At 50.8% G+C, this 25,086-nt stretch overlaps 1 protein-coding gene and 1 long non-coding RNA gene across 2 annotated transcripts; one reads left to right on the top strand and one right to left on the bottom strand.

Moving 5' to 3' along the window:
• The first annotated feature begins 13,271 nt into the window (after positions 1–13,271).
• Positions 13,272–20,730, top strand: Erf (ETS2 repressor factor). Its single transcript, XM_087907813.1, has 4 exons — positions 13,272–13,429; positions 17,757–17,991; positions 18,353–18,468; positions 18,570–20,730. The coding sequence occupies exons 1-4, from the start codon at positions 13,408–13,410 to the stop codon at positions 19,850–19,852; spliced, it is 1,656 nt and encodes a 551-aa protein (XP_087763939.1). The 5' UTR covers positions 13,272–13,407; the 3' UTR covers positions 19,853–20,730.
• Positions 20,731–23,214: 2,484 nt separating this feature from the next.
• On the bottom strand, positions 23,215–25,063 carry LOC146896017 (uncharacterized). The gene is made up of 2 exons (XR_015738335.1): positions 24,592–25,063; positions 23,215–24,459 (listed from the first exon to the last, which is right to left on the bottom strand). It is a non-coding gene; the product is annotated as an uncharacterized LOC146896017 (long non-coding RNA).
• Positions 25,064–25,086: the final 23 nt, after the last annotated feature.

Below are 25,086 nucleotides of genomic sequence, written 5' to 3' on the forward strand. Positions count from 1 at the left end.
AACCATGGAGATGAAGCCATTATGTAGGGTCCCTGCATGGCTTCTGCCTCAGTTCCTGCCTTGACTTTCCTTCAGATGGACTCAATGATAGGTAAGGTGAAATAAACCCTTTCATCATTGAGTTACTTCTGGTCATAGTGCTTTACCATAGCAGAAACTCTTACCTAAGAATATTCTGTGGTATATGGCTGCTTCACACAGGCATGCAGAAAGCACCAGTTGTCCTCGGTACTTATATTGAGACAGTTTCACACTGTCTATAGGAAGGTCTCACTTTTGTAGGGATTCAGGAAAAATTAACTGTCCTCACAAGTTCACAGAGAACTTAGTCTATTACCCATGCTATTGTAGAACTTAAAAAAACTTACATTTTTTTCCACCTCCCCTCCCCTACCACACCCAACTCTGCTCTTACACTGTAGTCCAGGCTGGCCACAAATTCAAAGCAGTCTTCCTTCCTCAGTCTCCCAAGTGATAGTATCATACCTAGGGTTGGACAGATGGCTCAGTGGTTAAGAGCACTGGCTGCTCTTCCAGAGGACCCAAATTTGATGCTCAGCAGCTATGTGGTGGCTCATAAATATTTAGTAATTCCAGTTCTAGGGATCTAACACCTTCTGGCCTCTACAGGCATAAGGCACACAAGCTGGTCATAGACATACATATGGACAAAACACCAATGCACATTTTTAAAATGCAGATATGGACAGGCAGGGTGCTGCACACCTTTATCCAAGCACCCAGGAAGCAGAACAGGCAGATCTCTTGAGTTCAAGGCCAGCCTGGTGTACAGAGAGTTCCAGGATGGTCAGGACTACACAGAGAAACCCTGTCTTAAAAATAACCACCAACAATAAAAATGCACATTAAAAAAAAAAAAGACCAAAACAGCCAGATGGTGATGGCAAGTGCCTTTAATCTCAGCACTCTGAAGGCAGAGGCAGGAGGATCTCTGTGAGTTCGAGGCCAGCCTAGTCCACAGAGCTAATTCCAGAACATGCAGAGCTACACACATAGAAACCATCTCAAAAAAGAAAAAGCACAAAACAACAACAAAAAGAAACATACCATTGGCCCTCACTTGGGAAGCTGAGGCAGGGGGATTAGAGCTGAAAGCCAGCCATGGCTGTATAGTGACACTCTGGAAAACCAGAGAGTAATGACGAGATGTCTCTGCTGGCAGAGGTGCTAAGCCTGACAGCCCGAGTGCCAGTCCTAGGAGCCCAGCTCCCACAAACTATCATCTGATGTCCACTTGTCCTCCTTGTACCCACACATATACACACACAAATAAAAAAACTTAAAGGAGAGAAAAACAGCTAGTGCATGAAGCCCACCATTTAAAACAGTGGTTCTCACCTAGTGGCGGTGGTGGCACACGCCTTTTTAATCCCAGCACTCAGAAGTGAATTCAAGACCAGCCTGGGCTACAGAGCTAATTCCAGGACAACCAGGGCTACACAGAGAAACCCTATCTCAAAACTAGGGGGGAAAAAAAGCAGTTGTCAACCTGTAAGACCCCTTAGGGAGTTGAATCCTGCATGTCAGATATTTGCATTACGATTCATAACAGTAACAAAATTACAGTTATGAGGTAGCAATGAAAATAGCTTTACGGTTGGGGTCACCACACCGGGAGGAGCTGTATTAAAAGTTCCCAGCATTAGGAAGCTTGAGAAGCAGCGATTTAAGAGGTGGAGGGAGGCAAGGGTAAATCTATGAGTTCTAGGCCAGCCAGGACTATATAGTCCCCAAAACAAACTAAAAACACAGGCAGAAGCAACATAGGTCATTTGGATAGCCCCTAGTGAATGATTCCTGCTGTCACCAAGGGGGTTTAGGGCCATTACCAAGAATTCTTCAAGTTTGCAAATGACAACCAGCCTTGTTAACTATGAATACAAAGGAGAATGTGCTGTCTGTGGGGAGGATCCTACTGGGCAGTTTCAGTTCCCACCGTCCACCCAGGCATAATTGGCCAGACTTGAGTGGGTTAGGGCTAAGATGTGTTCCCACGTCAGTACACACCAGGTGTGAGGATTAAACAAACACATCCTGCCAAGGACACATTCTGCTATAGTGTAAAGACTTTCTAGATGTAGTGTGATCATGTGATCATGATAGCCACAGAGGCGGATCCCCCACCATTCACCCACCGGTACTGCTTAGGAAAGTTACAGCACGCACGAACGCAGGGAGAGCTGTTAGTGGGAGATCACACAGGCCAAGCCTTATTGGAGGAAAGGTGTGTGTTCAGGGAGCTGTACCCTGCCCCTGGGAGAATTACATAAACCGTAGTTAACTTACACGTACCCAGTTGCACTATCCTGTGGGTGAGGGGTGACTGAGGGAGATAGGACAGTGCTCCCTTAGGTTGCCTGGGGTCAAATCACAGCTGGGCTTTTTCTTCCCAGCTGCGTGATTAGGAAGGTCACCTAATCCCCACCACCACCACCCTCCCGTGCCTTGATTTCCATCCCTTTTAAAATAGAAATAGGGCAGAGGGTGCGACTCAGAGGTAGAACATTTGCAAGCTGGGCTTGAGGTCCTGTGTTCCTTCCTGGAAGAGAGAGGGGAAAAACAGATAAAGAAAAGAATAAAAGATCTTGATGGCTTTGTTAGGAAGGCGTAGAGTTAGAGCGCAAACTAGTGTTGTTTGCACAGCAGGGTGAAGTTCCCTGCATTTAAAAAGGAAGGAGACCAAGGCCCAGCTGTTTTCCCAGCACTTGGGAGGTGGAAATAGGATGGTCAAGGCGAGCCACACTTGAGAGTGAGTTGAAGGTCAGCCAGAGCTAAATGAGGCCCTATTTCAGGAAACACTGGGGGAAAAAAAAAAACAACTGTAAAGAAATTGTTAGGAGAGCCAGGCATTCAGGAGGCAGAGGCCGGCCGATCTCTGTGACTTCGAGGCCAGCCTGGTTTACAAGAGCTAGTTCCAGGGCTGGCTCCAAAGCAACACAGAGAAACCCTGTCTTGGAAAAAAAGAAAGGAAGGAAGGAAGGAAGGAAGGAAGGAAGGAAGGAAGGAAGGAAGGAAGGAAGAAAGAGAAAAAGGAAAAAAAAAAAAAGGAGCATTTGGGAAGCTGATGCAGAAGGATCAAGACACTTGGGTTACATCGAAAGACCGTACCTGAAGAAGAAAAAAAAAGGAGGGGGGGAAGCTAGATGTTTAAGAAAGATTATTAAATCTGACTTGTACATTAATATATATATATATATCACCTAGGACTGTGCTCTATTACAGTATAAGTTATTTTATTTAATGAGTTTGGAATGTAAACTCTTGTTTAGCATGGACAAAGCCCTGGGTTTCATCCTCAACATCACAACCAAGAGATTTACAACAATAGAAAAGAAGGCTAGGTAGGTGGCCTTGTCCTGTCAGGTAGAAGTGCTTGCTGTCAAGACTAAGTCCCTGAGTTCAATCCCCGGGACCCACATATGGATTGAGAAAACCAACTTCTGAAAGTTGTCTTCTATTCTTCACTTGTTTACTGTGATACATACATGTCCTGTCCCCAGCATGGATCTCTCTGAGTTCTAAGTCAGCCAGGGCTAAAAATGAGACCTGTCTCAACACCCCCCAACCGCTGCCCTCCCAAAAACCAAATAAACCAGACACTGAAAAAATTGGCAGTGAAGGGCATTGACTGTTCTTCCAAAGGATCTAAGTTCAATTCCCAGCACTCACAAGGCAGCTCACAAACTTGTAACTTCAGTTCCAGGGGTTCTGTTACCCGTTCTGATCTCTGCAAGCACAAGGCACACACATGACACATGGACATACATATAAACAGGTAAACATACCAGGCATACACATGGTACACAGATATAAATATAGGCAAACACACGAGGTCCAAACATGGCACATGAACATACATACAGGCAAACACCCATACATAGAAAATAAAATAATTTGGGGTAATTTGGGGTAACTTTTTTGTTTGTTTGTTTGAGACTTTACAGTTCTGGCTGTCCTGGAACTCACTCTGTAAACAAGGCTGGCCTCAAACTCACAGAGATCCTCCTACATCTTCCTCTGAGTGCTACTGTTAAAGGGATGGGCCCACGTGCGCGATAATTTTTAAAGAACACTTTAAGCATGTTCGTCCTCAAAAATTATAACATATACACACTCCTGAGGATTGGGGTGGGGATGATGGGGTGTGGGGTACGGGGGAGCACTAGCCAGCCTGTAGGGGCTCATGCTTGAAATCGTAGCACTTGGAAGGCTGAGGCAGAACTGCCAAGAGATTGAGGCCTGCCTGGCCTCTGTGACAGTTTCAAACAAAGCAAATGAGTTTGGACAAACAAGACCAGGCCACAGAGGTTCATGCCTAAGATCCCACTCAGGACTCCAGAGGCGAGGCAGAAGCAGGAGGACTAAGAGCCAGTCAAGGCCTTCCTCAGCTATGGAGTGAGTTCAGTGCCGTGTGGGACTACATGAGACTCTGTCAGAAATTCTAAGTGTGCAAGAAAACACCAAAATATACATTTCTTTTTGAGTTTTGGTTTGGTTTTCTTTTTGAGGACTTTTTTTTTTTTAAAAAAAAGCAAGATGTTGTTCTATATTTTTAAAATTTATTTTTTTGTACTTTATATACATTGGGTTTTGCCTACATGTATGCTTGTGTGAAGGTGTTGGATGCCCTGGAACTGGAGTTACAGACAGTTGTGAGCTGCCATATGGGTGCTGGGAATTGAACCTTGGTCCTCTGTAAGAGCAGACAGTGCCCTTAACCGCTGAGCCATCTCTCCATCCCTTGAGGAACTTTTTTTGTGGGGGGGGGTTCATTTTGTTTTGTTTTTTGAGACAGGGTTCCTCTGTGTAGCCTGGCTGTCCTGGAACTTACTCTGTAGACCAGTTTGGCCTCGAACTCAGAGATCCACCTGCCTCTGCCTCCCAAGTGCTGGGGCTAAAGATGTGAGCCACCAGGACACCAGGATCAGCTTGCCATTTTTTTTAAAAAAAATTTTTTTTTAATTTTTATAATATTTATTTATTTTATATATATGCATGTAGGTGTACCACGTGTGTACATAGTCCATAGAGGTCAGAAGAGGACATTAGATGTCCTGGAAATGGATGGTTGTGAGCCACCATATAGGTGCTGGGAACTGAACCAGAGCCTTCTGCAAGTAAAGTGTTCTTAACCACTGAGTCATCTTAGCCACCTTTTCTGTTATTGTTGTTCTCTGACAGAGTTTTCACCTTGTATCTGGCTGACCTGGACTCAGTAGAAAGTCTAGCTTCACCTAAAACCTGAAATCCTCCACTTTCAGGCCTCTGAGTGCTTGAATTATAGAAGGTGTGAGCCATCACTCTTTAATTCAAAATAGTTTTGGAGCACTAAAGAGGTGGCCTAGCAGCTGGGCATGGTGGTGCACACCTTTCATCCCAGCACTCAGGAGGCAGAGGCAGGGGGATCTCTGAGTTCGAAGCCAGCCTGGTCTACACAGCAAGTTCCAAGATAGCCAGGACTACTGCACAGAAAAAACTTTGTCTCGAAAAATAAATAAACAAACAAAAAAAAAGAAAGAAAGAATAAAGGAGAAAGAAAGAAAGAAAGAGAAAAACAGTGACCTAGATCTTAAAAGCACTTGCAGAGACCCAGGTTTGGTTCCCATCACTTACAAGACAGAAAAGAACAGTCTGTATTTCCAGTTCAGGGACTGCACCACTTTGTTTTGGCCTCCACTGGCATTAGGTTCACACACAATGTACTTGCGAAAACACAGGCAAGGGAGCTGGAGAGATGGCTCAGCAGTTAAGAGCACTGGCTGTTCTTCCAGAAGACCCAGGTTCAAATCCCAGCACTCACATAGCAGTTCACAACTGTCTGTAACTCCAATTCCAGGGGATCTGATACCTTCACACCAATGCACATAAATAAAGTTAAAATAAATTTAAAAAAAACACAGGCAAAAGATTTCTACACATACAATGCAAATAAACAAATCTTTAAAGGGTGGAGTCTGGAAATAAGGCCCAGTGGCTAACAGAAGACCTAAGTTCAGTTCCCAGCAACCATGTCAGGTGGCTCATCTGTAATCTGGCTAATGAGCATCTGACACCTCCAGTCTCCAAGAGCACCTGTCTTCATATGCACACCCGCCCACCCAGGTGCACAAGAGCACCTGCCTTCATATGCACATGCACCCACACAGGTGCACAAGAGCGCCTGCCTTCATATGGACATGTGCCCACACAGGTGCACAAACAGACATGTAACTTAAAACAACTTTAAAAAGAAATCTTGGGGAGTCAGGCATGGTGACACATACCTCTAATCTCAGCACTTGGGAGGCAGAGACAAGCAGATCTCTGTGAGTTCGAGACCAGCCTGGTCTACAGAGCGAGTTCCAGGACAACCAGGACTGTTACACAGAGGAGCCCTGTCTTGAAAAAGCAACCAACCAACCAACCAACTAAAAAAACAAACAAACAAACTCCCAAAACAACCCCAAACCAAAAAGTCTCTTTGTTTTCCGAGACAGGGTCTAGCTATGTACTGCTGACTGGCCTGAAAGCTACTATGTAGAGTAGGTTGGTGTGGAACTCATGACCATTCTCCTTTTTCTGCCTCCTAAGTGCTGGGATTACAAGCAAGTACCATCATGTCTGGCTAGTTTAACACTATTTGAAGTGTTTGTACATGAGCCATGAGGCAGACGGCATGGATGACACACCTGTGACCTCAATGTTGGGGAGGCTGTGATAGGTGGATTGCTCTGAATTTGAAGTCAGCTTGGTCTTTACAGTGAGATGTTGTCTCAAAACCAACAGTCCATGCTGTCACATCTAATTGGTAATCCTGCCCATGTTTTGTGTGTACTCTGGTGAAAGGAATCTAAGGCCAAGACGATCCGTGGCATGCTTCCTTCCGCTCACCAGAAAATGGTATTGGACATAGGTCACTAAGTGACCCTGTCATCAAGTTGAGGTGATGATAAAATGGCACGTTTAACCTTTCCTTTTTCACACACCCTCTTTAAAAACATTTTATTTGCTTTTAGTGTGTTCTGTTTGCATGTACGTGAGTGTTTCATGTGTGTGCCTGGTGCCCATGGAGGATAGAAAATTGGCGTCAGAACCCCTGAAACTGGAGTTACTCACAGGTATTAGCTACTATGTGCATGTTGGGAACCATACCTGGGTCTTCTTTGAAAACACCAAATCAACAGGCAGTGGTGGTGCACGCCTTTAATCCCAGCACTTGGGAGGCAGAGGCAGGAAGATCTCAGTGCGTTCAAGGCCAGTCTGGTCTACAAAGCGAGTTCCCGGATAGTCGGGACTACACAGTGAAACACTGTCTCAAAATACCAAAAATAAATACATAATAAAGAAAGGAAGGAAGGAAGGAAGGAAGAAGGAAGAAAGGAAGAAAGAAAACAAATGTTTTGGCCACTGAGCAATCTCTCCAGATCTGTCTGCATTATTCATTATTCTGACTTCAAACTGGATGTGTGAGGAGGATGACCTCGAACTCCTGATCCTCCCACCTGCACCTCTCAAACGTGTTGTTTATTGATGCATCTCCACCACACTCTCCTCGCCTCACTGGAAATGACAGGATATGTCACCTTTAAGACGAATCCTAGTGTCTTGTGTATAGAAGGGGGATGAGTTACTTTTAATGATTGGTGGAGAGGAACAGATCATATAATTATATGGTTACAAGTGCCTAAGGAATTTTTATTTTTTATTTTTATTTTTTTGAGACAGGGTTTCTCTGTGTAGCAGTTCTTGCTGTCCTGGAACTCACTCTGTAACGCAGGCTGGCCTCAAACTCACTGAGATCCACCTGCCTCTGCTTCCCGAAGGCTAGGATTAAAGGCGTGCGCCACCACTGCCCAACTGAGGTATCTATTAAATAAGACTAATGAAAGTGCTCTCTTCTCAGTGTGATTTACTGGCGGCACAGCTGACGGCTGTTCAGGGTCTGTATTATTACCACTGGTGCTCTACCCAGGAGGTAGGTGGTACTGTCTCTGTTGGAGTACAATGTCCTTGAGTTGTCCTGCTTGAGGCCACACAGCCATGTCAATTATGGGGTTTTGATGTTCATGAGACACATGGCTTACAAGAGTGCCCCTATTTATATGACTGCCTACCCTGTTCCCATAGGGTCTACCCCAGTTATAGGCATTAACACCAAAGACAGAGGAACCTAGGCAATGTGGAAGTTGTTGTGCTTGATAAATTATACTAATGAAGGAACTGTGAATCAAACTATGGATCATGCCGGGCAGTGGTGGTGAGTTAGAAGGTAGCCTGGGCTACAGAGTGAGTTCCAGGATCGCCAGGGTCACGCAAAGCAGCCCTGCACTAAAAAAACAAAAAAGCAAAGGCCCTAAGGAAGTGTGGGGAGGATTCTCTGGCTTACTAGAACTCAGCGGCCTTGGTTGCATGCCCTCCTGCAAAGAACTGTCATTAATGCATAAATTTGACTCTTTGGGTGTCTCCCAGTGATGGCTGGGATCACAGCTGTACCACCATAGGCTGAGGACCATATGGTAGTTATATGGATTGGAGAGAAGTTACAATAAGAGGTGGCTCCCCAGCAGTTAACAGCACTGGCTGCTCTTTCAGAGGACCTGAGTTCAATTCCTAGCATCTGCCAACAAGGCAGCTCACAACTAAATCCGACTGCTTCACACAGACATACACGCAAGCAAAATACCAATGCACATGAGATAAAAATAAGCAAATCATTAGAAAACAAAGTCAATTTATTTATTACTTTTGTGTATATGTGAGGCTGAGTGCATGGCAGGCGTGTGAATGCCATAGGATAACCTTTAGGAATTGACTCTTTCCTTTTATTATGTGGGTCCCAGGACAAAATTCAGGTTGTTATTAGGCAGTGGTGGCACACACCTTTAATCTCAAAACTTGGGAACCAGAAGCAGGCAGTGAGTTCGGGGCCAGCCTGGTCTACAAAGAGAGTTTCAGGACAGCCAGGAATGTTATACAGAGAAATCCTGTCTCTAAACCGCATCCCCCCCCCACACACACACAAAAAAAAAAAAAAAAAAAAAAAAAAGAAAGAAAGAAAGAAAAAAATGTTCAGGTTGTCAGTTTACTGACAAGTACCTTTATCCACTGAGCCCTCTCACAGTTCACTTGATTATTTATTTACTTTTGAGACGAGGTTGCTTGCCACGCAGAGGCGGCTTTCACCCCGCCGGAGCTCCAATCCCAGGTGTGTATCACTGTGCCTGAGCTCCAGCTCTAGCTTCATGCATATATGTGATTAGGAGATGGTTCAGGTTGCTCTCCAGTCACTTGTGTGGCGAAGGATGACCTTGAACTTCTGATCCTCCAAGTGCAGGAATTATAGATGAGGGACAGAATACAGGGTTTTGTTCACAAGAGGCAAGCACAGCAGTAACTGAGCTACCTCTTCAGTATTGCCCAACCCCTTTTAATTGAGCAGTACACTGTTGAAGCTGGAGAGATGCCTCAACGGTTAAGAGCACTGTCTGCTTTCCAGAGGCCTTGTGTTCAACTCCCAGCACCTACAGGGTAGCTCTCAACCATACTTAACTCTATGATTAGGGGATCTGACACCCTCTCTGGTTTTTCAAGACAGGGTTTGTCTGTGGCTTTGCATCCTGTCCTGGAACTAGCTCTTGTAGACCAGGCTGGCCTTGAACTCATAGAGATCCGCCGCCTCTGCCTCCCAAGTGCTGGGATTAAAGGTGTGCGCCACCACTGCCCGGCATCTCTGCTGGCTTTTTGCACATTGGGTACACATGTGGTACACAGACATACATGCAGGCAAAACATAAAAATCATAATAAAATTATTTTCAAAGAGATTTAACTTAATGCATTGTAAGAGTGCAGTGGGCATAGCAGTTAATCAAAACACCTACCTTTTTATTTGTTTGATATAGAATCTTGCTTTGTTATTTCTTTTTTCTTTCTTTTTTTTTTAAAGATTTATTTATTTATTATGTATACAACATTCTGTCTGTGTGTATGTCTGCAGGCCAGAAGAGGGCACCAGACCTCATTACAGGTGGTTGTGAGCCACCATGTGGTTGCCGGGAATTGAACTCAGGACCTTTGGAAGAGCAGGCAATGCTCTTAACCACTGAGCCATCTCTCCAGCCCTTGCTTTATTATTTCAAAGTGGCTTTGGACTTAGAATATTTCTGTCTCAAGCCTCCCTAATGCCAAGATTACAGGCATACACGACCATGACTGTCATAATTTCATACTGCCAATAATGTATGTTACTCATACTTGGGTGTCTATAGGGCATACGGTGATCACATCAGTGAGGTATATGGTCACTCTGCTATGCATATATATATATATATATACACACACATATATATTATATGTATATGTATACATGTATGTTTTCACTGTTATAATTCTTAACAGTATCAATTTTATTTGTATATTTATTTTGTTATTTTAAAAAATTTTAGCTGGGTGGCACATGCTTTTAATCCCAGCAATTGGAGACAGGCAGATCTCTAAGTTCAAAGTCAGTCATGTCTACATAGTAAATCCTAGTTCACCTAGAACTACAAATTGAGACTCTATTTAAAAATTGTTTTAAATTGTGTGCGTGTTTGTGTGTGTGTCTGTGCATGTGAGTGCCTGCTGAGAACCGGGGGAAGGCACTGGATTTCCCTGGAGTTAGAGGTACAGACAGTTGTGGGCTGCCTTGTATAGGTGTTAAGAACTTAACTAGGTTTCTCTGCAAGAGCAGTAAGTGCTCTTAACTGCTGAGCTACCTCTGTATCCCCATTATTTATTTTCTGTGTATTTGTATTTTATCTGCATGTATGTCAGCATGAGAGTGTTGTATCCTATGGAGCTGTAGTTACAGACAGTTGTGAGTGGCCATGTGGGTGCTGGGAATCAAACCTGGGTCCTTTAGAAAGAGCAGTCAGAGCCGGGTGGTGGTGGCACACACCTTTAATCCCAGCACTTGGGAGGCAGAGGCAGGCGGATCTCTGTGAGTTCGAGTTCAGCCTGGTCTACAAGAGCTAGTTCCAGGACAGGCTCCAAAGCTACAGAGAAACTCTGTCTTGAAACCACCCCTCCCCCTCAAAAAAAAGAGAGCAGTCAGTGTTCTTTAACCACCGAGCCATTGCTCCAGCCCCTTATTTTATAGGTTTTCTTAAGACAGTGTTTCATGCTGTAGCCAAAGCTAGCCTTCAATGCCCACGTAGTCCAGGCTGGCCTTGAACTGGACCAGTCCTTTTGCTTGAGCATCCCCAGTGCTGCTGAGATTGCAGGAGTGAGCTAGCTAGCATTCCTAGCATTATTTAATTATTGCTGCTGGCAGTGTAACTTAGAGTCTTAAGCCTGCCAAACATATGCTGAGCTAGACCCCAGCCCAATATTTATCGTGTGTTTACATTACATGTGGTTTCTAATAATAATCTTTAATCTTTCAGGATCTACCAGGAGCCCCATTTTACAGATGAGGCCCAAAGAGGTGAGTTTACTTTTTTAGGTCAGAGAGAGGGTAGCAGAGGTAGGATTGCCACTCAAGTCTGTTTTCATGGTGGGAAGAGGGGATACTGAGGCTGCTGTCACTGATCTATTTCAAACAGTGACAAGGGCAATGGTAAAACTGGCATCATAATTGGAATTGTAAGGATCTGGACTTGGGGACTAATCCCAGCACTTCTTTGCTACAGGATCTTGGCAGCTTGGTTTCCACTGTAAGAAAGAGCCTTTTATTTGTCGTCTGTGATAGGGGTTACAGTCGTAACCCCCTCATCGGGAGTATGAAGATGCCTCAGACAATGCTTGGCTCTGAGCCTGGCACATCGTGAACACTCAGAATTGAGAGCTGTTATTGTAACAATGGTGATTATTGCTGGACCACGCTGCTCCCAGAGGGTTACAATATCCGTGGGGAGCTGCACTGTCCGTAGGCAAGGTTACATAATTCCCCAAAGGGGTGACACTTCCCAGGAGACTATGGTCTCCCTAAGGAGGAGGCATGAAATGTCTTTGAAGCACTGGGGAGCTGGTTTAAAGGTTAAATAGGAACTCAGCAACAGAGAAGTATGGGGTTGAAGCCCTAAGCACCTACAGCCTGAACCCGATGGGCCTTCCCTCTTTCCGGATGAATCTCGCTCTGATTCATCATCTTTCAGTCTTCTAGCCCTACATCGCTTCCTTTGGTAACTCCGGTTTATTTTTCATTTTCCCCGTGACTGTATTAATGCTTAGCTTGTGAGAACATAGCTTCTGTTTGCTCTCTATCCCACTGCAGGCTGCCTACCTGCATCCGATCGGTACCCCCGATTTCCTGTTTCCCAGCCTCAGGCTCCATCCATACCTCCCATCTCTGCAGAGAATACAGACTTAACACTTCCCCTACACTCAGGCCTTTGGTCTTAAGCCCTGTCTTCCTCTCACCCCCAATGCTCCTCCGGAGCACATTTGTTCAGACTTGGGTCGCCCCCTGCATCCTGGCACTACCTCCGGAACCCCCTGCTCCAGTGTGGAGGTGGGGGTTACCTCCGGCTGCGCTCCCAGGACAGCTGCCGCCTGGGGACAGTGGTGATTGTGGGGGCTCCCAAATGCATCCTTTGGTCACTTCCTCCCCAGCTGGACTGGGTCTATCAGGAAGGCCAAGACCCCATCTCCACAGGAGACGAGGGTACAGCCGCCCCCCCATTTCCGATGCTGGGAAATGTTTCCCACCCATTCCACCCCACCCCTGGACAGCTGCCCTCTTTCAGGCTCGGGGTTGAGGGGGGTTGGGTAAACCCAGGCTGGGAAATGGCTATGCTCTTGATCATCCTCCAAGATCCAGACTCCGCCCCCCTGTGGAGAAGATTCTGCCCCTTCCCCACAAAAATTTCTGATCATCCCTTCATAAAATTCCTTTTCTCCAAAATGTCCCAAAAGAAACCCTGGAGCCAGGAAAGGGCAGAAGTGAGGCAGCAGGTAGTGAGTGCTGAAAACTTAAGTTCTGCTGACTTAGAGTCTTCAAGAAGGGTCGTGACCCCTAGGACCCCCAGACCTTCGCCGCTCTCCTCTTCCTCCCTCCCCCGCCGCGCGGCCCCTTTAAGCCAAGAGCCGGCCGGTCCTCAGTGGCTGCGCGCCGGCGTGCGTGTGTGTGTGTGTGTGTGCATGTGTGTGTGTGTGTGTGTGTGTGTGTGCGCGCGCGCGCGGGAGGGGGCGGGCACAGTGTCTCCATGGCGACGCGGTGGTGACGTCGCCGGCCGGGGGGCGTGGGCGTCCCGGCCCCGGAGTGCGATATTAACCCGGGAGGCGGCGGCGGGGAGGGGAGAGGCTCTGAGAGGCGAGGCCGGGTGCGGCGGCGAGGGCGTCCCAACGGGCGCGGGACGGGACGGGGCAACGCGGGCGCCAGGAGCAGCGGCCCGGAGTCGGGGCGCCTTGCCCCGGGCCCCCCAGCATGAAGACCCCGGCGGACACAGGTGGGGGCGGGGGCAGCACGTGTGGGGGAGACTTGTTGCCCCGGGAAACCGGGAGGAAAAACTTTGGGCGGGGGCTGAAGGGGTTCAGGGGAGCCCGATTGATCCCCAGTTCTGGGGGGACCCCCCAAGCACTCGAAACCTGTTGCTTCTCGCGGCGCGAGCTAAGGTGCTGCCTGGGAGCCCCAATTTCGTGGATCCTCTTGGAATGGTATGGGTGCTGCGGGTGCTGGTCTTTCCTGCTCGGACCCGGCAACCTGGGCTCTCCAGGGATCTCTGGGGTGGCAGAGTCCCTCCCAGTCGTTCTGTCACGTTGCACTCCGGGGGCCGGGACGTGTGCGGGGCGAGGGGGGAGGGTTCGATACTGGGGCCCGCTATGCTCGGTTCTGCGCTACGCGGTCCGGCCGGTGACCTTCACGGCGGCGCGTGCCCCGCACCGGGTGAGCGGGTTACGGGATGGCCTAGAGCAGGGCGTAAGTGGGGAGCACGGGACTCGGGGTCCGAGCTGCACCGCCCCTCCCCCGTCCGACTCCTCGCTCCCCCGCCCGCACTGAGTCGCAAAGTTCCAAAGCGCAGCCCGAACGTTCGAAAAAGGAACTTTTTGTTTCCGACCTTAGAACGCGCGGCTTTAAGGTGGCTCAGGGGAGACTTGGGTACCCTCCTCCGGCGCGGGCGGAGGCCGGGAGTTGAGGAGGGTGGGAAAGATGGGGGGGAATGCAGAGGCTCCCTCATCGTCCTTCCCCCTCCCCGATCCTGCGCCTCTCTTTCAGCGGGCCGTCTTTTCCCTCCGCCCCTCTTCCCCGCCAAGTTGCTCCTCCTTAAGGGGCCAGGGTTCCCCTCCCCCCCCCCCCCCGATCGCCGGGCGGGGGGCAGCAGGATTAACCCCCCTCCCACTCGGACTTTTCCCCCTTCCCCTCCCCCGCCGCCCCCGGGCTTGCACAGGCTGGACTTTGCGCGGGGGGAGGGGGCCTCGCCGCCCCCTGCCCGTCTGCCCCGTCGGAATCCGGCCCGGGGCGGGGACGAGGGAGGGGGGGAAGGGGGCCGGGCGCCGCTGTTCAAACTTGTTTCCTTCCCCCGGCGGCGGCCGCGGCTCGGGCTCCTATGTGCGGGTGTGTGCCCCGACCGGCCCACCCACCCCACCTCCCTGCTCGGCGGGTGGGGGCGGCTCTTAAAGGGCTCGGAGTGGGGCTCCGGCGCCAGGGGATTGGGGCCGAAGAGGGGGGGCGGGGGTGGGGCAGGGGTGCGCAGTGCCGTAGGGTCAGTCACGTGCGTCCCACTTACTCCCCGACTCCCACAGGCTCCCGGGCTGCCGGGCCCTGGGGGCAGCAGGAACCTCGCCTCGCCCGGGGAGGGGACCAAGGCTCCCAGACTACCCCGCCTTGTCTTCCCTCTGTGTTACGGGCCTTGGCTTGACGGGACCTGTAGGGCCACTGCAATCCTGCCTGGGGTCCCGGTCGCGTGTTGGTTCTCTGGGGAAAGGGAGAGACCGGAAAGGCCTCCGGGTCGGTCTGTCTTCTCCGACTGCGAGCCACTATGCGCCCCTCCATCCGATCATCCTCCATCCCGGCGCTTCTCTACTCCGCCGTGGCTGTTTCCCACTTCCTGTTTTCTTCCCGGCTCTGGCGCCATCGAGGTCTGCCTAGAGTGGGGGAGGTGTTGAGGCCCCCCGGGAGGCAGACGTATTTTCATCCCCCCCCATCTGATCCCTATAATCCCCTAAAAAAAGTTTAGGTAGTCATGTTAAGTTGGGGGTTGTTTCCCAGAACTTATGCCCCCACCCAGGCTTGCACAGTCTTGGGATATCCAGGTGTGCCCTCTGGGACCCAGCCATCCCAGCCCTTCCTGTCTGCAGCCACTCTACACCCTGTGTTTCTGGAGCCCTTCCCTCAGTTGCAGCCGCCTTCTCCCAGCCTCACTGGACCCACATGCCGGAGAGGTCCTGTACCCTCAAGCTTTCTTGCTGCAGAGCCGGTGTTTCCGTGATTTAAGCACGTGGACCCGTATACAACACACACATGGTCTCCTTGCCCGTGCCTGGCTCCTGGCTCCAAGGCCTGGGGAACAGAGCCCCATTGAGACACCCTGACGTCACCCCCAGTCCGTCCCCTCCCCAAAGCTGGGAACAGGCCCTCGTGTATGCTGTGTCCTGATGAGGAAAGCCGGTACTAGGGTGGTGCTGGGGTGGGCCTGGGCTTGAGGAGGGGTCTCTGCCAGAAGTGGCAGTCAGGGTCCAGGCCTGGGGGTGATGTTTTTTAGGGAAGGAGGTTAACAAGGGGGCCTGGGACAGCTCCCAGAATGTGGGCTTGAGGCCTTTCCAGAGCCCCCCACCTCCTTTCCGAGTTCCCTTTGTGTTGCATGCAGTCTCTCTCCCTCTCTTCTGCAAAGTTTATTTTTAGCCTCCTGCTCCCCCGCTCCCAGGACTGTCGCTGCACACACGTTGCCTGGTTACCGGGACACGGAGGCTGGGGCTGGTGGGCTGGGAAGGGTGGCTTTAATTTTTTGGGGGGAGGGTGGAAGTCAGTACACCCCTCCACCTCCAGACTGATGTCTTAGGGGCTTTGCCCCCCCCTTGGGACTGGGAACCAGATTGGAACTGAGGTGGGAGTAGTATGGAGCTTTGTGCCCTGATGGGAGCCAGGAGCATTTTGGAGGTGGTTCCAGGGAATATGGAGGGGGGACTTGATGACCCTAGGCAGTACCCTGGACCTTGGTTCTCTATAGCAGAATAGAGATGATGGGGTGAACTCGCGGATTCCCAAGAGAAGGATGGGGCTATGAGTGCATGGGTCCTTAGGGGTTGTCAGGGACTGTCCTTACTAAACTAAATAGGGCTGCTGGTGCTGGACTCTGGGCAGGTGCAGGACTCTGGGCACAAAGTCCCAAACAGCTGGAAATCATGTTCCTGGCACCTGGCAGTGACTGGCTGGTTTGAGGCAGGGATTTCTGAATGGGGCATGAGGACTAAGGGGAGTGCTGAACTGGCCATCCCTTTCTACCTAGGCCCAGGGTTCCGAAGTCTATAAGGGAATGTTGAGTAATGTATTTGGGAAAGGTGGTCATTGCTGGACTAGAGCTACTGATTCCTGTGTTGTCCCAAGGGGAAGGAACCTTTTTTGGATTTCACTCCGGTGTTGAGGCTATGGGGAGGCTCAGTATTGCAGAGGCCTGGTCGGTTTCTTCTTGAGCTGGGCCCAAGGGAGGGGGTTACTCACTCACACCAGTTTGGCTAGGGCTTGGGACCCCGCCCATTTTTTGCCATATACCTTGGTCTTCTATCATGGCGCTAGGGCCCCTGATCTGCCTCCCCCCCCTTCCTTGCCTTCCTCTCCTTTCCCTCCTCCCACCCCTCCATTACCGGCTGCCTAGTGCTGAATTATTGATGGCCCCTGATTACCCGGGGGTTTGGGAAATGACAACAACCGCAGCCCCCCCACCCCAGGCTGCCCACCCCCTCTAGGGACCAAGTCAGCCCACCACCAACCTCTACCCAAGGTTAATGCTGGGGGCGGGCCAGCAGGTGGGCTGGGAGTAAACTGAGGAACTGAGGATGGAAAGGAGAGGGTGGAAGAGGGAGGAAGGTGACAGTTCTGGGCCTGCTTGGGCTCTGTCTGGGCCAGGTCCCCTCCATCCAGGTCCTAAGGGTGGACTAGGGGAGGGCATTGTGGCTCAGAGGGTCCAGTACTGTGGGGGGTGGGGGGGCTCTCTCTCAGACAGTCTGGGTTTCACTCTCAAGGGAAGACAGAAGCCTCTGTGTGTGCAAGCGCTGACCTCATCGTCAACCAGCCACCCCACCCGGTCTGGTCCTTTTAAGAAAAAAAAAAAAAGAATCCTCTCTAGTCCTTGGTGGGAGTAGTAGCGTCTATGGTTCTAAGAGGAAAGATCATATATGTTTCTAAGGAGAGTATCGCAAAAGCTGGGGGGGGGTACTATTTATTGGTTTTGAATAGAAGTAGGGGTACATAGAAAGGGCTGTACCCCCATTCTACTGGCTACGTGTGCCCTTTCCTGCCCCTCCCCCTCCCCCACTGGCAGCCCTGCCCGCCATCCTGGCTTGGTGCCTAGCCCCCTGGCACTGGCCCCGGGACCCGCCGCCGTTGGTTTCCTGTTTCTCCCGGTGTCGCTGGAGCAGGCTCCAGCTTCCCCTCCTCCTAGCTCCTGTCTAACCCCCTCACACAGATACACATACTGTCACCTTCTGATGGTGAGGGGAGAGGGTTTTTCCTGGTGATGGAAGGCCAAGGGGCTGGGCAGGAGGTGGACTCTAGGGTGTGACCCAGAGCCCCTGACTTGGCATCTTGACCCCAGGCCACTCCCTATCTCCTGTCCCTAGGGTTTGCCTTCCCAGACTGGGCCTACAAACCGGAGTCATCCCCAGGTTCAAGGCAGATCCAGCTGTGGCACTTTATTCTGGAGCTGCTACGGAAGGAGGAGTACCAGGGCGTCATCGCCTGGCAGGGGGACTACGGGGAGTTTGTCATCAAGGACCCTGATGAGGTGGCCCGCCTCTGGGGTGTCCGCAAGTGCAAGCCCCAGATGAACTATGACAAGCTGAGCCGGGCCCTGCGGTGAGAAGGGGTTGTGGGTCCTGCAGGGCATGAGGCTGGTCCCCCTGGTTGGAAACCCCTGGTGCATGAGGACAGGTTTGGGTTGGATATCTAGCTCTATCAGATCCTCTAGTGGTGTGAACTTGGGCCTTGGGCAAGTCCTGGCCTTTTATGAGCTCGTAGGTCACAGATGATATCCCAGGTAGAGAATGTAGTCACCATTGGAGCTTGTGGTATGGTCACCGCTCTCTGGCTACTTGGTTTCTCTTTTGCGGCCTTAGGCGATTGGGTACCCTTTATGAGTGGCACACAGCCACATGTCATGGTGCTTGGGCCCTCTGGAGTGTTCTCCTGATGGCCCGGTGGTGTTTTGTGCCCACAGCTATTACTATAACAAACGCATTCTGCACAAGACCAAGGGCAAGCGGTTCACCTACAAGTTCAACTTCAACAAGCTGGTGCTGGTTAATTACCCTTTCATCGACGTGGGGCTGGCCGGTGAGTGTGCCAGGGATGCATGGACTGGAATGAAGAGGTGGGTTTTCCTGTGTCCAGCATGGACCAGAGATCTTGATGCCAACTCTCCCTTCTCTTGTCAGGGGGTGCAGTGCCCCAAAGTGCCCCTCCAGTACCATCGGGTGGCAGCCATTTCCGCTTCCCCCCTTCAACGCCTTCCGAGGTGCTGTCCCCCACCGAGGATCCCCGATCTCCACCGGCCTGCTCTTCATCTTCCTCCTCTCTCTTCTCTGCTGTGGTAGCCCGACGTTTGGGCCGGGGCTCAGTCAGTGACTGTAGTGATGGCACGTCAGAGTTGGAGGAGCCTCTGGGAGAGGACCCCCGGGCACGACCACCTGGCCCTCCAGAGCTGGGTGCCTTCCGAGGGCCCCCCCTGGCCCGCCTCCCGCATGACCCCGGTGTCTTCCGTGTCTACCCCCGGCCCCGGGGTGGTCCTGAGCCCCTAAGCCCCTTCCCCGTGTCACCCTTGGCTGGGCCTGGCTCCCTTCTGCCCCCTCAGCTCTCCCCAGCTCTGCCTATGACTCCTACCCACCTGGCCTACACACCCTCGCCCACGTTGAGTCCTATGTACCCCAGTGGTGGTGGGGGCCCTAGTGGCTCAGGGGGAGGCTCCCACTTCTCCTTCAGCCCCGAGGACATGAAACGGTACCTGCAGGCCCACACCCAAAGCGTCTACAACTACCACCTCAGTCCCCGCGCCTTCCTGCACTATCCTGGGCTGGTGGTGCCCCAGCCACAGCGCCCTGACAAGTGCCCGCTGCCGCCCATGGCACCTGAGACCCCACCGGTCCCCTCCTCAGCCTCGTCTTCCTCTTCCTCCTCTTCATCCCCGTTCAAGTTTAAGCTGCAGCCACCCCCGCTAGGACGCCGTCAGCGGGCAGCTGGAGAGAAGGCTCCAGGAGGCACCGACAAGAGCAGCGGTAGCAGTGGCTCAGGTGGACTGGCTGAGGGAGCAGGCGCATTGGCTCCCCCACCGCCACCACCCCAGATCAAGGTGGAGCCCATCTCAGAAGGCGAGTCCGAGGAGGTGGAGGTGACTGACATCAGTGACGAGGATGAGGAAGATGGGGAGGTGTTCAAGACCCCCCGTGTCCCACCTGCTCCCCCAAAGCCAGAGCCCGGAGAGGCACCTGGGGCAGCCCAGTGCATGCCCCTTAAACTGCGCTTTAAGCGGCGCTGGAGTGAAGACTGTCGCCTGGAGGGGGGCGGGGGCCTGTCTGGGGGCCCAGAGGATGAGGGTGAGGACAAGAAGGTGCGTGGAGACACGGGCCCTGGGGAGGCTGGGGGGCCACTCACCCCACGACGGGTGAGCTCTGATCTCCAGCACGCCACAGCCCAGCTCTCTCTGGAGCATCGAGATTCCTGAGAGCCGTGGGCAAGGGCTCCGTATGCCCCCTCAACACCCTGAGCTTTTGCTGCCTTAACCCCCACAAAGCCCTGGAGGTGAGGGCAGCTCTCTTAGTCTCTTCCCTGCCTCCTCCTTTCTCCTCCCCACATTTTGTATAAAACTTTTTTTTTTTAATGGTAGGGTGGGTGGGTACCCAGGACTGGGGGCTAATCTCCTCATCTCTGGGTTTCTAAGTTCCGGGCAAAGTGGTGGTGGGGGGCGGGAGGAGGGTGTTAAGGGGGGGCACCTCCATTCTGGGGATTTCTATTTCAACAGAGGCTTTGGCCTTTTAACACCCAGGAACTTTTTTGTATTACAAAAAAAGGAAGTAAAGCCTTGACCCCCTCCTTGTTCTCTGCCACTTACCTCGTCCTACTCCTTCCCTTTCGAGCCCCCTCCTCCCAGCCCTAGCCCTGCCTTCCTTGCCCCTGTAGGGGCTGTGAGTGCCTGGGTTTCTTAGACCCCACAAGGTTGCAGTAGGGGCCGGAGGGACAATTTTATAAACCAAAAATTCTGTGGGGGTGGAGGGGTGGGAGGCAGAGGAAGGTGAGGGGGCTACAAATCTATGGGCCACAAATCTCTACAAGTGCCTGTTCCCCACTCCACCCCAGTACCGGTCCAGTCCCTTCACACCCACCCCCAGCTGTTCCTAGGTCTGACCCATGGGCAGGTGGGTCGGGACAGGAAGGGGGTCCCTTGAAACCAAACTGGAAGCCCCTCTCTGCCTCCCAGCTGGGGCCCCAGGGGTGGCCTGGAGGGCTGTGGTCAAGCCTTATTCTGTATTGGGAATGGAGGGTGGGGTGGGAATAAGGGGGCTGCTGGAGAATGTATTCAAAACAATAAAACTTTGGACCTTTGCTTGTGGTAATCTGTCCTAGGTACTGGGTGCAGCCAGCCACAGCATCACCACAGACCTGCCTTAGGTCCGGGCAGGTCCAGACACACACCTGCTTCCATCTGTGGCCCAGAGGCCTGACTCTGAACAGGTCATCTGCCTGGGGAGCTCTGACGGCCTTTCAGGTGTCACACGCCTCAGAGTGTATTAAGGGCTCTGGCTTTCTCTAGTCTTGTATTTCCTTGACCGGTTTCCTATCTTCAATCTGCCTCTTGACCCTTAACAGGGTTGAGCCTGTTGTCCCTGGTTCTCCTATGACCTGAATTGCTTTTCCCCTCCAGCTCTGATTGCTAAGCCACCCCCATCAGGTCCCTGGTGAAGGGTCCTGTGCTTTGAACTGCCTCTAGCACCCTGCTCCTCTCTAAAATGTGCGTGGAGGAGGTTCTAGTGGTCCACGCCTGTAATTCCAGCACTTGACGAGGTGGGAAGTTCTAGTTTAAGGCTTGCCTGGGCCACATAAAAAGGGGAGTGTCGTGTTATCGTCGTGCTTAGGGTCCTTTGATGAGGCTTGCAGTGCCTTGGGCTGGAGTGGGTGGTTGAATGCTTCTGCTCTTCCAGAAAACCTCAGTTCTGTCCGGAGCACCCATGTGGGGTGACTCATGACAACCCCTAACTCCAGCCCCAGGGAATTTGTTGCCTTCTTCTCACTTCTGATACCCACATAGAATTTGCATACATTCACACAGATTTGCACATTAAAATCTTTGAAAAAATGTATATATGTTTTTGGACTATACACATATTCGTGTATCATGTGCTGTGTCCCAGGAGGTCAGAAGAGGGTGTCAGATGTTCTGGAAGTAGTTAGAGATGACTAGGAACTTCCACGTGACTCCTGGTAACTGACCCTCGGTCTTCAGTAGGAGCAGCGAGTGCTCGTAACCGTCAAGCCATCTCCAGCCTCAATAAAATTAAATCTTAAACCCTCAAAAATAATTGGTAGTCTTTGTCCCACCAGGGTGATCTCCCCAACCAGCAGGTTTTGCGAGAGATTTATCCCATTAAGAATAGCTTGATCTTGACCAACATCCTGTGCGTCATGTATTTAAGCATTCAACATTCAAGGGCTTCGTTAAACTTCCAGAGAGCTGAGCTATTCAGGAAAATAGCTCCAAATCCCATGGTCTTGCAACAACTGGATTTTCCAATGAAAATCCAAGACTGAGTCCAGATCAAGGTGTGCAGGGTTTAGGATTTCCTTAATGATGAGCTCCCAAAGCTAGAAAAGCTGAGTCCTGGAGGAACAATTAGCAGAAGAATTCAGGTTGTGATTGCTGGTGGATGCAGACCCCACCTGGACACTGCAGGTGTATTGCCTGAGGCCCAGAAAGGGGAAGGGGTTCCCCCAAGGCCACACACTTGCTGAGAGATAAGAGTGGGAATTGGAACTCAGGGCCTGTTGGACTGGATTTGCTATAAAACACCACCCTGTGCAGCCCTGAGGGGGAAAGAACGAACTGGCAAGTGCTGTCTATCCCCTGCACTCAGACCTTGACTTGTGCCAGCCCCTGGGTGGGTGGTCCCGGATGATGCATCAGTTGGCAGGGAGGAGAGAATCCAGGACTGGGATACTTGCAGAAAACAGGCTCCTGTGGCAGCCTGTGGGCAACTGCTCCCTCTCCTGGGTGATGTAAGCCATTCCCTGGGGGTGGGACCCACTGGGTTATTTCTGGAAGTTGGGATGAGACGTATCTCCTGGCAACGTAGATGCAGCTGAGTTGCTAGTGGGGTGATAGAGGAAGGCGGATGTTGTCACTGCAGGAAAGATGCAGGCAGGACTGGCTAGTAGCCGCAGCAGAACCCTTCAGAGTGCCTTTAATCACGTGACCCCTACGTGTTCAACTTCAGAAACCCTTCAGAGGTCAGATCATGGTCTAATCAAACTTGTTGCCCCAGATTATGAATGTGTGGGATGGCACAGGTGATATTTGGCCTTAAAGATAGCAGGCCCCACCCCCACAGGTCTTTAATCACCCACCTTAATCCATTTGCAGGCCTGGACCATTTCCTGTAAAATGCCCTGAGCCCAGTGTACTGGCACATGCCTCATGATTGGGAAGGCTCAGGTAGGAGGATAGCTGCTAGTTTGAGGCTAGCCTTGCTCAATATTCTATTTTTTTTTCCTCCTTTTTGGTTTTTTGAGACAGGGTTTCTCTCTGTGGCCCTGGCTGTCCTGGAGCTCACTCTGTAGACCAGGCAGGCCATGAACTCAGAGATCCATCTGTCTCCTGAGTGCTGGGATTAAAAGCATGCACCACCATGCCTGCAAAGACCCTATTTCAATAGAAAAAGGGAGGGCTGGGGATGTGGCTCAGTTGACAGAGTGCAAGACCCTTGGGTTCAATTCCCAGCACCATAAATCCGCCCTAGTTGCACATGTCTGTAATCTTAGACCCTGTTTTTTTTTTAACAAAACAAAACAAAACAAAAAAAGAAGACACCTGACTTTGGTCCTGAGATTTTTGCTTCCAACCAGAAAGTTTCAGGGCATTTTACAAATGAGTCCATTACAACTAAAATTCCATTTGCAACAACAGCCCTCCTCCCAGGTTCTCACACAACTCTTCCACAGTCTCCTCTTTGTGTTTCTTAACCATCCTTCTCCTATTCAGGCTGCTTGGAGATCCTCATAATTTTGTCATTCTCTCATATGCCTTTTTACAGATATCTCTTGAGATTTTTCTCCATCATGCCCCAAACAATTGTTTTCTACTGCCTATAGTCTATTAAAGACTTATCTCTTCATGCTTTCTTCATCAATTCCTCCAAACGTCTTTAGGACCCTCTTAGACACTTGGAGACATTCTACAGATCTCATTTTACAGACATTTGCCCTGCAATGTTCCACGGAGCTTAGTACAAAGACCGGTCCACTGCTGAGGTCCCACGGGTTCTGGCGGTTAAATAATCGGTTCTATCCTGCCACACACCCTAGTGAGACTTCTTAGTCCTATGCCTTGGGCTTTGACTTAAATTTTACTTTTCAGTTCCAAGTAGCCGTCAGAGGGTGGCAGCCATCCATTCGGTTGTGCTACTCCAGAAACGCCCTATCCAATCGAGCATGAAGTGTCTGCCGTCTTTGCAAAGGTGGCGGAAGTACCCGCGCTTTGCCTGCTGGATAAAGTAGTCTGAAGAGGCGTTAGCCCTACGGTCTGTCTCTGCTCCGTGTCCACGGAGAAATGCAGTTGGAAACTGACCGAGCCGACTGGATGTTAGGCTTCCGAAAAGCCCGGACGATTAGTGCGAACACACACACACACACACACACACACACACACACCCCACACCACACCACACATCAGTTTCCTAGTATCCTTTGGAGCTACTTCTTTTCTTCCGCTTATTAATTCGGGAAACCGGGCGCCTGAACATACGCAGGAAAACACAAGCTGCTTCTTGTAGCCGCTGGCTTTCTTCATTTGGATCCTCTAGGATCTTGTGATTTAGAATATCGAGTGGGGGTTCAGAACAGAAATTGTGTGTTTTTTGTTTTTTTAAAATCGTGCAGCTCATCTTCTTGATCCTAGCCATATTGCTAGAGAGAGGCAGAATATCCGAAAACAAGTGTTCTGAGACACGGTCGGGATTGTTTGTTAAATCCTTTGAGAATGCAGGGAGGAAAGGTTTTTCTCTTCCCAATATGTGGCCCTTTTCCAGCAATCACTGATCAGCTTTGGCTCATTCCTACGATCTAGGGACCAGGAAGGAGACATTGTAACTCATTACAATTTCCCCTGGGAACTGCCGTCCTTAACCTTTCACCTACACTCTGAGGCACAGTACTCCCTTTGGACTACAGTTCCCAAGAAGCTCCTGCGCCTACCTTCACAAAGAGTCAATTCCACTGTGGACTATTCCCAGCATGCGCCTGGCTGCTGGTAGCTCCCGTCCTCTTCCTTAATGATGAGGCTACCTTGAACTTCATTTCCCAGAAGACACCAGGCTCACTGAAGCAACGCACTTAACTCTTGGTGTCGACTACATTTCCCGGAAGGAACTGCGGCTCAGCTAATTGGGCAGAGAGAGCGCGATGCCTACTCCATTTCCTATCCTATTTCTTCTAGTTACAGTATCTACTTGGAGTTTGAGGATCACCTGAGACTTCATTTCCTAGCGTGCTTTATAAACAACTCTACACCTGCAATGCGGTGAGGGCGTGGTGACGACTCCATTTCCCAGTGTGCTTCACAGCTCAAGAACTGAGTATTCACGAGTGTGGACTCGATTTCCCAGAATGCACCCGGCGCAGGAAGTCACCGCAGCCCATCGATTTGGTGGGTGACTAGACTCCATTTCCCAGCATGCTTCTGGCTTGGCT

This window comes from Myodes glareolus, chromosome 1 (assembly GCF_982192425.1).
Source record: "Myodes glareolus chromosome 1, mMyoGla1.1, whole genome shotgun sequence".
Lineage (NCBI taxonomy): Eukaryota > Metazoa > Chordata > Mammalia > Rodentia > Cricetidae > Myodes > Myodes glareolus.